The 14,590-nt window shown below is 44.4% G+C and overlaps 1 protein-coding gene across 1 annotated transcript in view; it reads left to right on the top strand.

The window, feature by feature from the left end:
- Positions 1-14,590, top strand: part of bbs9 (Bardet-Biedl syndrome 9) — a 124,497-nt gene that overhangs the window by 34,128 nt on the left and 75,779 nt on the right. Inside the window, exons 15-18 of the mRNA XM_041044696.1 lie at positions 9,492-9,632; positions 10,116-10,211; positions 10,893-11,065; positions 11,157-11,309. Of these exons, the coding sequence (XP_040900630.1) occupies positions 9,492-9,632; positions 10,116-10,211; positions 10,893-11,065; positions 11,157-11,309 (563 nt within the window). The remainder of the gene's footprint in view (positions 1-9,491; positions 9,633-10,115; positions 10,212-10,892; positions 11,066-11,156; positions 11,310-14,590) is intronic.

The following is a 14,590-nucleotide window of genomic DNA, read 5'->3' as shown; positions in this document are numbered from 1 at the left end:
AGCCGACTGAAACAGAATGGTGCAAAAAGCTTTGCAGAGGTTTGAGTGTGTGTTTTAAATCAGATGTTTTAACATTTAATATTTCCATACAAAAAGCTCCTGGATGTTCACCTGTCAGCCACAGCAGCCCAGTGGGAGTGAAAACGCCTGTTAGCTTCATCTAACCTGCCGTGATCGGCCCATGATCGCGGAGTCCCATCTGCCCTAAACTCCGGTGGTGAGCTGCACAGTGGTCATCTTCAGACCCTGAGCATAGATCAGTGTGTGTGGTTGTAACTCAGTGGTTGTGTGTTCCTGCAGTGCTAATCTCCATTAATGCCACGTCTCCTCTCATCCTCTAAACGCTCTCGCGGTATGGGAGGAATGCACCACTTTGTCTCTATCTCTTTCTTTCTCTCCCCGCTCCCACCCAGGGGTGATGATTACACCTTAACACCACCCGGCCCACATCACATCATCCCACCCCCGTGGCTGCTGTGCCCGTCTTTTAAGCCCCACAAAGGCTTTGACATTTAAGAAGACCGTTGACTCCTTAAGCCCTTCAAAGGAGGCTCGGTGGTGGCTGCAGTCGTTACAATCTAGAAAGAATTTCATTAGTGCCGTCTGTGATTTTCCTTTCTCTCTGACAATGGGCTTTACACAAACACACTTCAAAGGGATCAAGTGGTCAAGTTGGCATTTACAGTCCATTGTTACCTCATACACAATGGGCATTTTCATCCAAGCAGTCAAAGATAAGTTACGACTGCGCGGATAATTTCCACGAAACACCAGCCAGCCATGATTCATTGGTTGCTAAGCCAATTCGTGTGGAGAGCGAGGGAGCTCGCTGGCAGCCTTTGTTGTTTTCTCCGGTTTTATTGAGCCTGCCAGAGTGACCAGCATCTCCATATGTTGATGTCTCTAGGAGGCTGCTGTATTTTCGTTCGGGCCTTTCCCTGTTTCACTGCCAGCTCTGAAGCCTGTTTGCAGGGAGCCTTTGTAGGCTAGCTGATGTTGTCGGTGTTGCTAGCTATCTCTGCCAAGCGGATCATGTTCTCGGCCCTGTTTGTTGGTTTTCACTGTATAACAAAGGCTTAGTAACAGATTTGGTGGAAAGTTAGGCGACCGTCCAAGGAACAAGTGATTCATTTTTTAAGAAAGGATTTTTTTTTTTTTACCATAGCAGTGAAAGACATATTTAACTTTTTGCTGTTCTTCATTGGGAAAAAAAGTCCTGGCACATGTGTTTCTACTTTATGTGCATTTTTTTGGTGCAGATCTGTGTAAATGCACATTTTCTGTCATTAACACAGTAAATTTGAGGCAGAGGTTTGTGCTCTCAGAGTGTTTTCTAGTTTTCAGCAGTATGTCTTTCATTGAAAGATTAGTTTTCTATTTGGTTTTTATCCTGGACAAGTCCATTGACTAGTTAATAAGCAATCTCTGGTTTGTTAATGAGACAACTTGTGTCTTGGACATAAGCCGTCTTAATCCTTGTTTCACTGAAGAGCTTTAGCCTGGTGATGTGGATGTTGTCGGTTAAATTTACAGATTGGAAATGTGAACATTCTAAAAACTGGTTTGATCACTTTGGTTTTCTGTTAATTATACTAAAGAACACCGTCTCAACTTTCTCAGTTATTATTGATAAAATAAAGGCTTGCAGTCATGAAACACTAGACTGAGGTTTTTTTTCTGCGCCACCAGCTAATGGATCCAGAATTTCACTCATTTCAGCCAGTCTAAGTTCTCAGCCGTTACAGGAGATTTTAGAACAGGAAAGACTGATTGAACACTGGCTGGCCGTCAGCCAAGAGCGGCTACCGTGTGTGTCTGAGTGTGTGTGCTGCGTGTCTGAGTGTGTGTGCTGTGAGTGTGTTCCTGCTCCATTTGACATGTCCTTTATGTTTCACTGCAGCTTTCACTCAACATTTACGCTTTTCTCGCTTTTCTTTCTTTTCTTTCTTTTTTCTTTCTCTCCCTTCCTTTTTGTGTTGGTCTGGCCTTTTGATTTGATTTTTTTTTTTTTTTTGGCGTTTCACCCTCCAATTCTTCTTTTTCTTTTTTTTTTGAGAACTTGTTGGCGTTGGTGGTGGTGTATTTGTCAGACGTGGATCAGCCATTAAAATCCCAATGGGCTACTTTGCTTAGCTTATTATAGCTGAGTATCTTTTGATTGGTGGCGGTGACACAGTAAATAACCTAGGTTAGGCTGCTGTTAGTGATTCTATATTTGGATTAATCTAATTTAAGGGAAGTCGTGTATTGTATGGATGTTTTTTTAGTATTGTTGATTAAATAAATGTGATGTTCTTGACATGAAATGATGATTTAAAATATCAGAATATTTCAGTGAAAGGCAGAATTCTGACAGGAGCGAGAGAGAGAGAGAGAGAGAGAGAGAGAGAGAGAGAGAGAGAGAGAGCGATTGAGGCAGAGTTACTACAGGAAAGAGAGACGGCAGTAAGGAAGCATGACTTTCATCAGGTTTAATAACTCGTGAACTGTCTGACTCAGCACCTCGGTGCCTTTTCATTGGCCTGCAACCTGCCATCTGCTTCTCATTCACCTTCGCAGGAAATCCTCTTCGACCAATCAAATCAGAGCTTAATCTGCCAGACTTCTATTGCTGCGGCCTAAAGGTTAGAGAAGCAGGAGGCTGACTGTTCAAATCCCACAGCAGCTGGGAAAATCTGGCCGTGAGGAGCAGGGATATGAGATGATCTCCCTTCGTTTGGTTTTCATAGTTCAGTTTTCCTTCTCTGTCTCCTGTAAATGTTGCTGCTTAGTTTGGCAGGTCACTAACGGTCGTCTGACTTTGAGACAAAAGCAGATTTTAAAAGCAGGTTTTTCACATCAGCGTGGAACACGTAAAACATCCCGGGACGTATCTTACACCTAAAGCGCTCCAAGCACCAGCGCCGGTCCAGAGCCCACATTGTCCCTGTCCCTGTGTCCCTGTGTCCCTGCGAGCACCTGGGGGTTTGTTGGCCTTGTAATGAGGTGTGGTCAGGTGCAGGCAGTACTACAGGAATAATTTATCAGTAATTTGTTAATATGTCAGGGGAACTGACACACAGTGTTACAGATATATATCAGTATATCAGTGACTGCCTTCGGTGGACGACAGGTCTAAACCCCAGTGAACTCAGCTACTCTCCCACCGTGGAACTTGGCTCGTCTCACCGGTTGAAGCCGGCCCGGTCCTCTGGTCCATCGCCAAACTTTCCACTAACTGCTCACAGTATGGTGTGGGCTTCAGTTCATTTAGGTTAACATGTAAACACAGACAGAGGCTAAGCAAGAATACTTCCTCCGTATTGGTTTCCTTCCTCCTCCTCCTCCTCTCTCTCTGTTCGCCTACGCTAACCTGCTACAGCGAGCACCAAGGTCAGTGTAGAATTTACCGTACACTAAATTCCATATACCGTACAGTACTTTGCGTACAGGGGTATGAAACAGGTATTTAATTTTGGATTTGGGCAATTTATCATATTCGGGATGATTTTGGCTTCGTCGGCCGGCTGCGTTTTCCTCCAGCTGTACTTTCCAAGTGTGTGGGAAGGCGAACCAAGCGCTCCCAGAGGGTTTTAGAGCTTGTGTGTATGTCCATATGGAAGGAGATGGAGGTTTTCCCAGGGAATCCCCTCCTGTTTGAACATCAGAGCCCAGTTCTTCCAGCGCTGCTCTGTTACTGGTCTGGACTGAATAAAACCAGACAGGAGGGGTGATACCACTTCTGCCGTGTCTGTTTCTGTTTCTGTTTTTTTAACTTTCAACTCTTCTCTTCTTCCTCTCTGCAGAGCTGAACCCCAAAGGTAAGTGCTTGGGTAGTAGTGCTGGATAGAGTAGGACAAGTAGAAACATGCGTGCACGCACACACACACACACAAAAACACACACACACACACACTTTATTAAAAAGACAAATATGTAGACATACCTGACATACACTCCAATATTCTCAGGACACAGAAACAGTCATATAATCAAAACTAAACTCTATATATACATTCCAACACACACACACACACACACACACACACACACTCCCACACTCCCACACTCCCACACTACTGTATATACAGGAAAAGGCCACTGCCTGCTGTTTATGTTCCTGTAACATGATACTTGGCAAGAGTCTGCACACATACACACTTCCTCACTGTAAGGAATGAGTAAATAGCCATTTATCCTTCTATACTCTGTGCAGTTTACACAGAAACATCATCTGTCTCACACACACACACACACACACACACACACACACCCACACACACACACACACACACACACACACACACACACACACACACGCTGTGTGTCTGTAGTGTTCCTAGTCGTCAGCCAGTGTTTGTTTTAGTCCATCTCAGTTTGTGTGCTCTGATACAGAATAGGATGTCCTGTAATCCATAGTGGGCTTAGAGGCCCTGCAGTAGTACACACACACACACACACACACACACACTCAACTGCAAATCATCTTCATATGCAGCGACTCTGCATCAGCCAAATATGTTTTCAGATCTGAAAAACAGCGAGAGTTCTATGTAGAAAGTTGTTGGTTTAAAAGGAACATGAGAACGGCAAATTAATAGATACCAGGAGGGAGGTTTAGCACACTGTGTGTACTGTGGAGGTGAAAATCAATATTGGCTGAAAGCACGCTCTTCTATTAAAAACGTATCCTACTCTAGATCTTTTATTACAACTGCCAGCAACAGCACATTTCACTCAGCGCTTCAACAAACCAGGGACTTGGTTACGTTAAGAAAATATGTCGCACACTCCGTAATAATGGTACACAAACATATAAAATCACACCGTTACATCAGACACACAATAAAATAAATGTGCTGGATCTCTGTGCTGGCAAAGCCTGTTGGCAGAGCTTACTACAGCACGGTGCCAGTGACTCACTAACAATGAAACACCTGAAGAACAGAAACACTGACTTCTACAGAGTGTTTGGAGGGTTCGCTGACCACCTCCATCAAATGGAAAAGCTCCTGCACTGCATTCACCCAGGTTTTTAACACCGTCGGCTCATGCAGTTTGTATTTATGACGTAGTTTTGTTTTTATTTGTACATGTTTATCATTTTCATTTAAGAAAATTCGTGTTGAGTCAGCACCACTCACATCACTGTTGAGGTTTGGTTACGATCTCAGTCGCTGATACCGAGTAGGAAGAACACCTGGATGTTCTGGCTCTGAACAGAGCAGAGTAGGTGTGCGTGAACATGATATGCTTATGACTATGTGTGTGTGTGTGTGTGTGTGTGTAAGACATGCATTTGATACACACATATCAGGTCTTTCACATACATTCACATCAACACACACACACACACACGGCTGACATCACTGCAGCTGTGGTAAGAACCTGATCCTGTACAGTGGTCCTCTACTCAAATAAACTCTCTCTCTCTCTCTCTCTCTCTCTCTCTCTCTCTCTCTCTCTCTCTCTCTCTCTCTCTCTCTGTCTCTGTCTCTGTCTCTGTCTCTGTCTCTCTCTCTGTCTCTAACACACACAGACACAAACGCTGATTCCAGATAATTGGAATCAGAGTCCTCTGAGACAGCCGTGAGACAGTGGAGGTACAGTCGCTCTAACAAGTAGCAGCAGTGGTGCTCAGTTGTGAATTTAAGTGTGTCGAACAGTAGACAAAGCTCCATTCCCCATATCAGCAGCACGGCTAGCAGCTGTCAGGGGGCAGGTCAGAGGTCAGACGTTGCAGTAAGTGATGCAAATGTGAATTCATGTCCATAAAGATCCCAAACGTCAGGTTACAGAGGACTGAAGATCCAGACCAGCAGTGAATGAACTGAAGAATCTTTAAGACAAACACAGTAACCTCAGTTTACTGTAACTGAGAAACAGTGTTTAGTCACTTACTCACTCTTTGGCCTCCGTCTCACTGCAGACCTCAGTTCCAGATTTCTGAACTGAATCATCTCCTCAAACACCGACAATCTGCCGTTTTTCTTTCCGCTGTATCTTCTCGACCTTCACATCATCAAAACTGACCGAAGCTGTGACATTTGACGTAGATGAACGACGCAACGTTTATTTATTCCCATGGAAACTGACACGAGTTCTGATCTGGCATTTAAGCTCAGCTCCTGTGAAAGTGACGTGACTTCGGACTTTAGCAGAAGCAGAATACATTTGAGTCAGCTGGATATTGTTGCGCCTGCAGACCGTTACGGTTCACACAGATCAGAAAAGCATAAAATGAGTCACAGATGACGAAGGGAAAATCACAACAGGGACAGTTGAAGCAGTTGTGTGAGGCTCAGATTGAAAAACAGCCACTGCACTGACACAGTGAGGCTGCTAACACACAGGCTGCGGCAGTGAACGGCAGTGAACGTCAGGGCTGTGCTGAAAAAAAGTTTAACCTTCCTGGACTGTATTTCATTTTGTTACCTGTATGAACATTTTCACTTTTTCAACATGGCCTTTGCATTTCTTTGGTTCAACTCTCAGTCCGAAGGTTTTCTTAATCACAAACATACAGAATAAGAAAATCATTCATTTTACATTTTACATTTTTTCCTTCACAGAAATACATTTTGCTTCCTACCTTCTTTATTTGTCAGTTCAAAAAAATAGAAATAGAATTGATCCCAGTTTCAATTTAAAGTTGTGTCCTTGATAAAACATTCATTGATTCCAGAGGGTCAGAATTTAGTGAAAATTAGTAACACAACGCAGCAGAGAAAAAAAAGGAATGTGAATAAAGTTAAAATCAAAGGGAGATAAAGATTTTAGACAGATGTGGGTTCACATCAGGTTTTGGGTCAGTGGTGGAAACAGACTTCGATTTTCAGTTTGTGTTGTGTGTTGCTGTAATTACATATTAAATATGATTCAGCTGCCAGAGGATTCCTGACTGTCTTCAGTGTCTTCAGTCTGACAGATGTCCTGAACGTTCTGATTTTTAAAATTTACTTTGTGAAACTGTAGTAACACACACTCTGATACACACAGCGTGCAGGTAAATCTCTGCTCTGTGGGTGTAACCTGGTGATTAAAGCCTGGGAATGTACAGAGGTGGAGGGAAACAAGACGAGATTTACTACCACACACACACACACACACACACACACACACACACACACACACACACACACACACACACACACACACACACACACACACACAGTGGTGACTAGTAAATGGTGATGCTGAATCTGAGATGGAAAAATGTTTCCCCTGGTCTTTTCCAGCCTTTCATGACCTCCACTCCCTTCCTCTTCTTCTATTTCACGCTTCTATCTTTCTGTCCCTCCCCCCCTCCATCTCCGTCTCTCCTCTCTCTGCTGTCTTGTCATCCTTTCATCTCATTTATCTTCTTCTGTCTGTGTCTTCTCCCTGTTGTCTTTCTCCTCCTTGTCTCTTTGACTTTTTATTACTCTGTTTACTGTGTGTGTCCACCTCCTCTCTATTTCCCCACCCATCATTATGGACTGAATGTTAAGTTCCTCGCAGTAGCCTGTCTCAACACACAGGTAACCGCAGTGTGAACATGAAACATCCTTTGCTAAGTTTCAGTATTTGACAGTAAGGAAACTGAAGTTAAACTGATGAAATAAACAGCCTGATCTTACCTGACAGGGACGGTGGGACAGTTCAGGGACGTTCAGGTTCCCCCTGTTCCTCATACAGACTAAAATGGAACTGCCTTGATATTTTCTGATTGGCTGCAGTAGTTTGAATTTAGGGTTAGTGTCTGCTCTGTCACAGCACGTATCACTTTGACCAGAAGCTATTTTAAAGGAGCATCCCTGTTTCTGCCTACAGCCTTTATCCCTTCATTACATATCACATATACTTTACCTTGTGTTGACCACTTTCCAAAGCATACCCCAGAGTTTTTCATTTTTTTAAAGATGTTTTTTTCCTTCCTCTCAGGCAGCCAGGGCTTTCATTCATCTCAGTATGTTATGAAATTCAACTTGGAGAGACTTGAAACCTGTTTGAATCAGGCAATCCATCACAGTGTACATCATGTCTGCTCTGATTACTGTCAGAGCGACGTACAAACAGCGGTTTGAAAACTGGGTCTTCAGAAAAGGCTGAGTGTGTGTAATGTGTCGTAAACAGAAAATTTCCCTTATAAATTGAATGTATGCAGAAGAAAAATCACCCACTTAATTTAGCATGAGATCTCTCATGCTTCGTTCACAGCATTATTTTTTCTTGGATGGATAATTGTTAGCGTTTCGAATGAGGTTTGCTTCTAATTTTGATTAAATACGTTGAGTAAACTACATATTCGCTTTGACAACATGTGTATCTAACCCTCTTTGTTGTGTTTGTCGGATGTGATTAGTTGTTGAACTGTGCAGTCACCCAGGACGAAGGGTCAATGAGAAATTAACCGAGTGAGGAGAGGGAAAAAAAAATGGACTTCAGTCCTTCTTCCTCTCTAAAACGTCTTTTACTCTTTCTCCTGTTTTCCTTGGCTTTACCTCTTCCCCTCTTCTTTCCCTGCCTCCGTTCATGTATTCAAACCAATTATTCACATAATCGCATAATAATTTCATGTCTGGAACAAAAAGGTGCACGGTAGTTGCAGGTAATTATTACTATCTGTAATAACCTGGAACATTCCATAATTAAACCGTCCCTCCCTCCCACCCCGGCTGTCGTCTCTCATATTATTTCTCTTTCAGTCTCTTTCACGCTGCTTTATTTCCACTCCTTTTTCTGCTCCACTCAGGTTTTCTCCCGCTCCTGTCGTTAGCTCACCTCCTCTCCCCAGGTTCCCTCACTCCATCTCTTCTTAACAACTGTTTTCCTCCGTCCCTCCTTTCCCTGGTTCTGTTATTCTAGCTAAGTGTAGATTTCTGCCAAGCTCAGCACTGTTTAGGCTCAGAACATAGTTATAGTTGGCCTTAGCTCCCCTCCTCCCCTCTTTTTTTTTTCTTCTCAATATTTCACTCCACTTTTCACAAAACTTCCCTTTCGGATCTTCGACAAACACCCCTCCACTCTTGGTGTTGATGTTGAGTCTCTGGGTCTCGTAGCGCTCAGATACTCATGTAATCTGAATATCTGCAGTGTTGACTATGTTAACAAATGTTAACCTGACTGCTGTTTGGAGAGAAAGCCTGAGAGTCGATGTTCCGACCTCTTTTGATTCGCCGTAGGGGAGTTTGGTGGAGATGGGCGCCACTTAAAGGGGAAGTGGGTTGTGACTTTAAGGCTGTTTTTCAGGAAAAGATCTGCAGGAGGAGGGAGGTTGGAGAGCAGCAAAAAATATTTCAGAATGATTCAGCAACTTTGCAGCTTCTCCGTTATTCAAAATAAATAAAGGTTAATGAAGAAAAACAGATATATTAGTTTTTACTTTGCAAACAAACACGTAACCTTAACAAATAACTTCTGACAAATGGAAAAATGGAAAAATGGAGTTGTGGAAAACTTGAGGAGAATGCAGCATAAAAAGTCAACTCTGAAAATGTTTTCAAATGTCGACATGTTTTCTTTTTTGTCAGGAGTTCCCAGGGTTCTCCAGTCCAGGTTCAGTCTTCCTCTGGCCTTGGTGTGTGTTCCCTCCTCTCCGGCCAAAACCACCAAGTTTAAGATCACTGTGGATACCAACCAGGCACCGGTCAACCTCAGCGCCATCTTCCCAGGTAACACATGGACACACATCCAGACACTTACATGGCCACCGGGGGGCGTTACACAAAGCCAAATGACATGAGCATGAACAGGAAGCTGGAGGGGGGAATGAGAGACATGTAGCTGTGTGAACGTGTATTTACATGAGTGTGCTTATGCATGTTTATGTGTGATTTTCTGAGTGTGTGTGTGTGTGTGTGTGTGTGTGTTAGAACCCTGGGAATCTCTGTTCTCCTTCCCAGTTATCTGACAATCATCGGCTACAATCAGCAGCTCTGACGTCTAAACACACACTCAGTGTTCATGCTGACTGTGCCTTTTCTGTAAAGAGTGATTCGCGTAAGCTCGTGCCTGCTCATATGTGTATGTGTCTTTGTGAACCGTGTGACTGTATCTTGTTCACCTTCGTTGGCGTCCTGCATCATGATAGGCTGTCCTATCTGTCTCATCACACTGCTCTCTGTCTTTCTGTCTCTCTCTCGCTCTCTCTGCAGAGTTTTCAGCAAAATCAGAAGATAAGGACGGGAATACTTTGGCTTTCCAGTTCCTGTCAGGAGCCAAGGTTACTGTGCTGGCCTCCAAGACCTCCCGTGAGTCTGACAACAGCACACCTTCATCAAGACCGGTGGAAATGACCTGTCTCCGGACACTGCCCAGGGCTTTGTCATTACTTCTATGGATTTTTAGAACCCTCTTCATACTGTCAGCTGAGACCTTTTGATATCTCTCAGGCCTTGTTCAGGCTGCCAGCCCAAATCCATTTTCTTTGGCATATCCAGGTTGTATCCAGATTGATTTTAAGAAAGTATTGACAGCAAAAACAAACCACATGAAATGTGATTTTTGTAAATCGGATCCAAACCATGTTTGGATTGGCGGTGGTTTGAAATGTGATTCCATTCGGATCTTTACAGATGCGTCTCAGTCCGGACACTGCTCAAATCGAACATCAACGTGTCCTTTGAGACATCTACAACGTCAAACCCAGATTGACAGTAGCTACATAGTCCGATCTGATCACGCTGCGGACAGTCTGAGCAAAGCCTTACTCACAGCTGCTCACACTGTGTAACACATCACACATGGATCAAGACGCCATATAAATAAACCATAAAATATTCCATATAAAACAACAGCAACTGTGTAATCAAAGGCCCCAGCACTTTTTTCATACTTTATTTAATGGCTTTTGTCTTTCCTTTTCATTCATAGTTGTTATTGTCAGGTTTCTTTACTAAGCCCTCGTGTAAATGTGGCTGTTTGTTTGCCAGAGCGTTACCGTATCCAGAGCGACAGTTTTGAGGACATGTGGTTGGTGGTGAAGGAGCTGGTTCAGAGGTTCGACCAACATTTCTCCAAACTGGGAGTCAAGGACTTCAAGAAAAGCTTCAGTGGACCGCTTCCACTGCAGGAGTACTTCCTGTCTGTAGACCACCACTTCCAGGTACAAACACACTGTTTATATCATCAATAGTATCAGGCAGCAAACAACATGTCTCTGACCGTGCGTCCCGGTGTGTGTGTGTGTGTGTCAGTTGCGTGTCAGTGCTCAGCAGTACCAGGACCTGCTGTCGGAGCGAGCGGTCCAGTTCAGAGCCATCCAGCGGCGCCTGCTGACTCGATTCAAGGACAAAACCCCGGCACCACTGCAGAACCTGGACACGCTGCTGGACGCCACTTACAGCCAGGTCAGACACACACACACACACACACACACACTCATTGTTCTACTTGGGAAATCTCTCGATGGAAGTCCAGAGGACTCTGGAGGACATGGCTGAGTGAAGAAACTATGGCTATGCCACCTTACTTACCCTGCTGCCACTGCAGCTTCACTGTGATTGTTAGACTCTTTATTTGGCGAAGTCTTGTGCTGTTTTCATTAACTCGCGCACACACACACACACACACACACACACACACACACACACACACACACACAGCGATGACGTGTCAGTGTAGATTTACAGTGTGAGAGTTGTATTCTGCTGATTTATGGACTTCCTCTCTGTAGGTGATTAGCTGTGAGCTCACACCCAGTTGGACGGACACACACACACACACACACACAGTATGTCCTCACTCTGTAAGCTCTGTGCTTTTTTTTTTTGGTCCTCACACAGAAAGATGTGCACGTACACATGAAGTCTCATTAGTTTAAACAGATAAAAGCTGTTACTGATACACATTTACCCACACGCCCATGTGTAGATACTCTCTCTGCCTTTCTTTCTTTCTGTCTGTGGGAGTCTGTGAGTGTGTGCGAGTGTGTGCGAGTGTGTGTGAGTGTGTGTGAGTGTGTGTGAGTGTGTGTGAGTGTGTGTGCTGTAGCTGAGGTCAGAATAAAGCTGATCTTAAAACAAAGCAGCCGTTTAGCTTTTGTGTTGCCCTTTGTTTAACTCTGACGTATGGAACGGTGAAAGCACATGTAGTGTCACTGTGGTGTGTGTGTGTGTGTGTGTGTGTGTGTGTGTGTGTGTGTTTGTGTTTGTGTGTGTGTTTGTGTGTGTGTGTGTGTGTGTGTGTGCGCGTGTGTGTGTGTGAGACAAAGTGATGGTTCCCTGCCCCTGCTGTTTACTCTAGAGGCCGGCTTGGCGGTCATCAGCTCCACCGTCCATTAGCTTGTCGTTAGCGTGGCGGGGCGGTGTGACATCATCTGTTCATTAGCTGCTGAAGCTGTCAGTGCGTCACCGTTTGGCTCTGTGAGATCAGGGCCCGGCGCAGAGGCTCTAACTCTGCATTCATTTACTGCATATTAACTTTCAGAGTTCAGAGACACGGTCGGAGCTTAATGAGAGGAAATTAATGAGGCTGTTGAAGTTCTTAATGCCGTTCTAACCCAAATAAACGGCGTTGGCCTCGGATCGGCTTGGCTCTTGCCAGGGTAAGCTATCAGGGAAGCAGATCTAAACATGTCTGCCTTAAATGTTAATATGCTTGCTCTGTTTAATGTAAACTGCCTTAACTGCTTAATCAGCATCACTTACTGTGTTCATACTTCATCAGCTGTGTTTCTTTAGGCAGGAGAGACAGAGGTCGACCACAGTGAAGGACAGAGAGAAAAAGAAAAAGGCAATTTATTAGGTCTTTTTGAGAATCGATCATAAAATGGGAGCAGTTTCTAACCACTGATCACCTGTTTCACCTGAGCAGTTAGAGAGACGCAGGAATAGATAAAACCTTACTGTTGTTTTGTTTAATATTGGAGTGTTCGTTCAAGTCACCTTTCACCATATACAGCAATAACAGGTTTAAGTGCTCACTATAAACTGATCATATCACCTGTATCCATCATCTCCAGAAAACTTTTCCAAACCTCGTATCTCGAACTCGTGTGAATCTGCAGCTTGAATTGTCAGAATGTCAGTTTCACACCGCTCTGGCTCTTCGCTCTGTCTGATATCATGACTCTGCCTCCTCAGGCTAATGCTTTCTACTGTCACTCCTGTCCATCACCCACTCTCCTCTCCATCTCCATCTCTCTCTCTCTCTCTCTGTCTCTGTCTTCCTCTCTTCCCGCCATCCAGCGGCTCGTATGCGGGAAGTTTCTGACACACTATACACTCTGTAATGTATACACACCCGCCATAATGGAGGCTATCGACGGCCGGTCAGAAGAGTGATGAATGCGTCGAATTAATAATTCATGTCAGTATTAGGAGTCATGCTTCTGAGGCCTGGGGCCAGCTCAGCAGTTTGGCTTTTTTTTTTTCTAACAGGACAAATTTTCTGTCTTTTCCTATTTCTCCCTTTCCCACTTTCTTTTTTCTAACCTCTTTCATTTTTCTTTTTAAATTTTCTCTCAGCTCATGCCTTTCTGTTCCTGTTTTTACTTGCTTGCATTTTCCTTTTTCTTATAAGGAGATGGTTAACAAACCAGAGAACAGTAGTTCAAACAGGTGCAACTTTTATTCTCCATTTTCATTAGTCCTGCTTTTAACGCCGTGTCCAGTGGCACATCAGTGGTGTTAATGAAGGAAGGTAGAATGTTTTTTATTCACTTTTCCCACCGTTATCTTTACCTGATCAGTACAAGGTAAAACCCTCACCAGGTGAAATTTCTGGGACTGTGCAGAAAGTAGAGATTTTGTGGATATTTACCTCATGAAGCCGTGGCCTCATGCCGGCAGTCACAGTTGTTAGAATGGCAAAGGAATGTGTGGCCAATCGGGAATGCTGGTGAACCAGGCACCTCTTTCATTTCAGCCTGGAGGAATGTCTGCTGGGTAAATTTTCTGCATCAATCTTGGGTGATTGGGGGGGCGGTTGGGGGGATTTGGGGGGGATTTCCCCCTCGTTAGCGGTGTTTGTCTCCACATGCAGCGGGCCGGCCATCGCCGACGAGCCGTCAGAGATAAGAGGAGCGAGCTCCCTGCGAGAATACTCTGCGGTCGGCTGTGCATTTATGCAGCAGAGGATAATATTTCCATTGTTCATGCTGCCTTTATGGGCCTATATTTTATTCATGAATTCCTGAGAGCTGGCGAGCCTCGTCTGACTCGATGCGTGTGTACGTGTAAGCGCAGGAAACTTTTTCATCTGCCGGCCACAGTGGCTGGATTCCAAAATACACCCGATGTTTAAACCGTGTGACCAGCCGAACATATGATGGATGAGTTTCAGAACAGAGTGAGACCCATGAATGATTGTTTGTTACCTGTCAAAGTGGCTTGTTGAGGAGACAAACCAGCTCTGGGCAAAAAAAAAACGACCGGTTTGTTTGGTCTTTGGTGTGAATTTCCACCTCTGCTCCGTGAGCGTTTCTGCCCCGATCTGAGGAGTTTCTCCTCCGCCTCCCTCCTCCGTCACTCCCCGAAAAGCCAGCAGCCACTGCGGCCTCCGTGTTTGACACTCTGCCTTCTAACCGGTGTTTGATTAATCTGCGGCAGACAGAGCTCAGCCCGGCGCTGGTGCTCCTCAGCTAACCAACGCGCTAAACCCTCTCCAATTCGAGGGGAAACCCTGAACT

Source organism: Toxotes jaculatrix, chromosome 8 (assembly GCF_017976425.1).
Source record: "Toxotes jaculatrix isolate fToxJac2 chromosome 8, fToxJac2.pri, whole genome shotgun sequence".
Lineage (NCBI taxonomy): Eukaryota > Metazoa > Chordata > Actinopteri > Toxotidae > Toxotes > Toxotes jaculatrix.
Note: the sequence above shows the minus strand (reverse complement) of the source record. Positions and strands in the feature narration are given on the sequence as shown.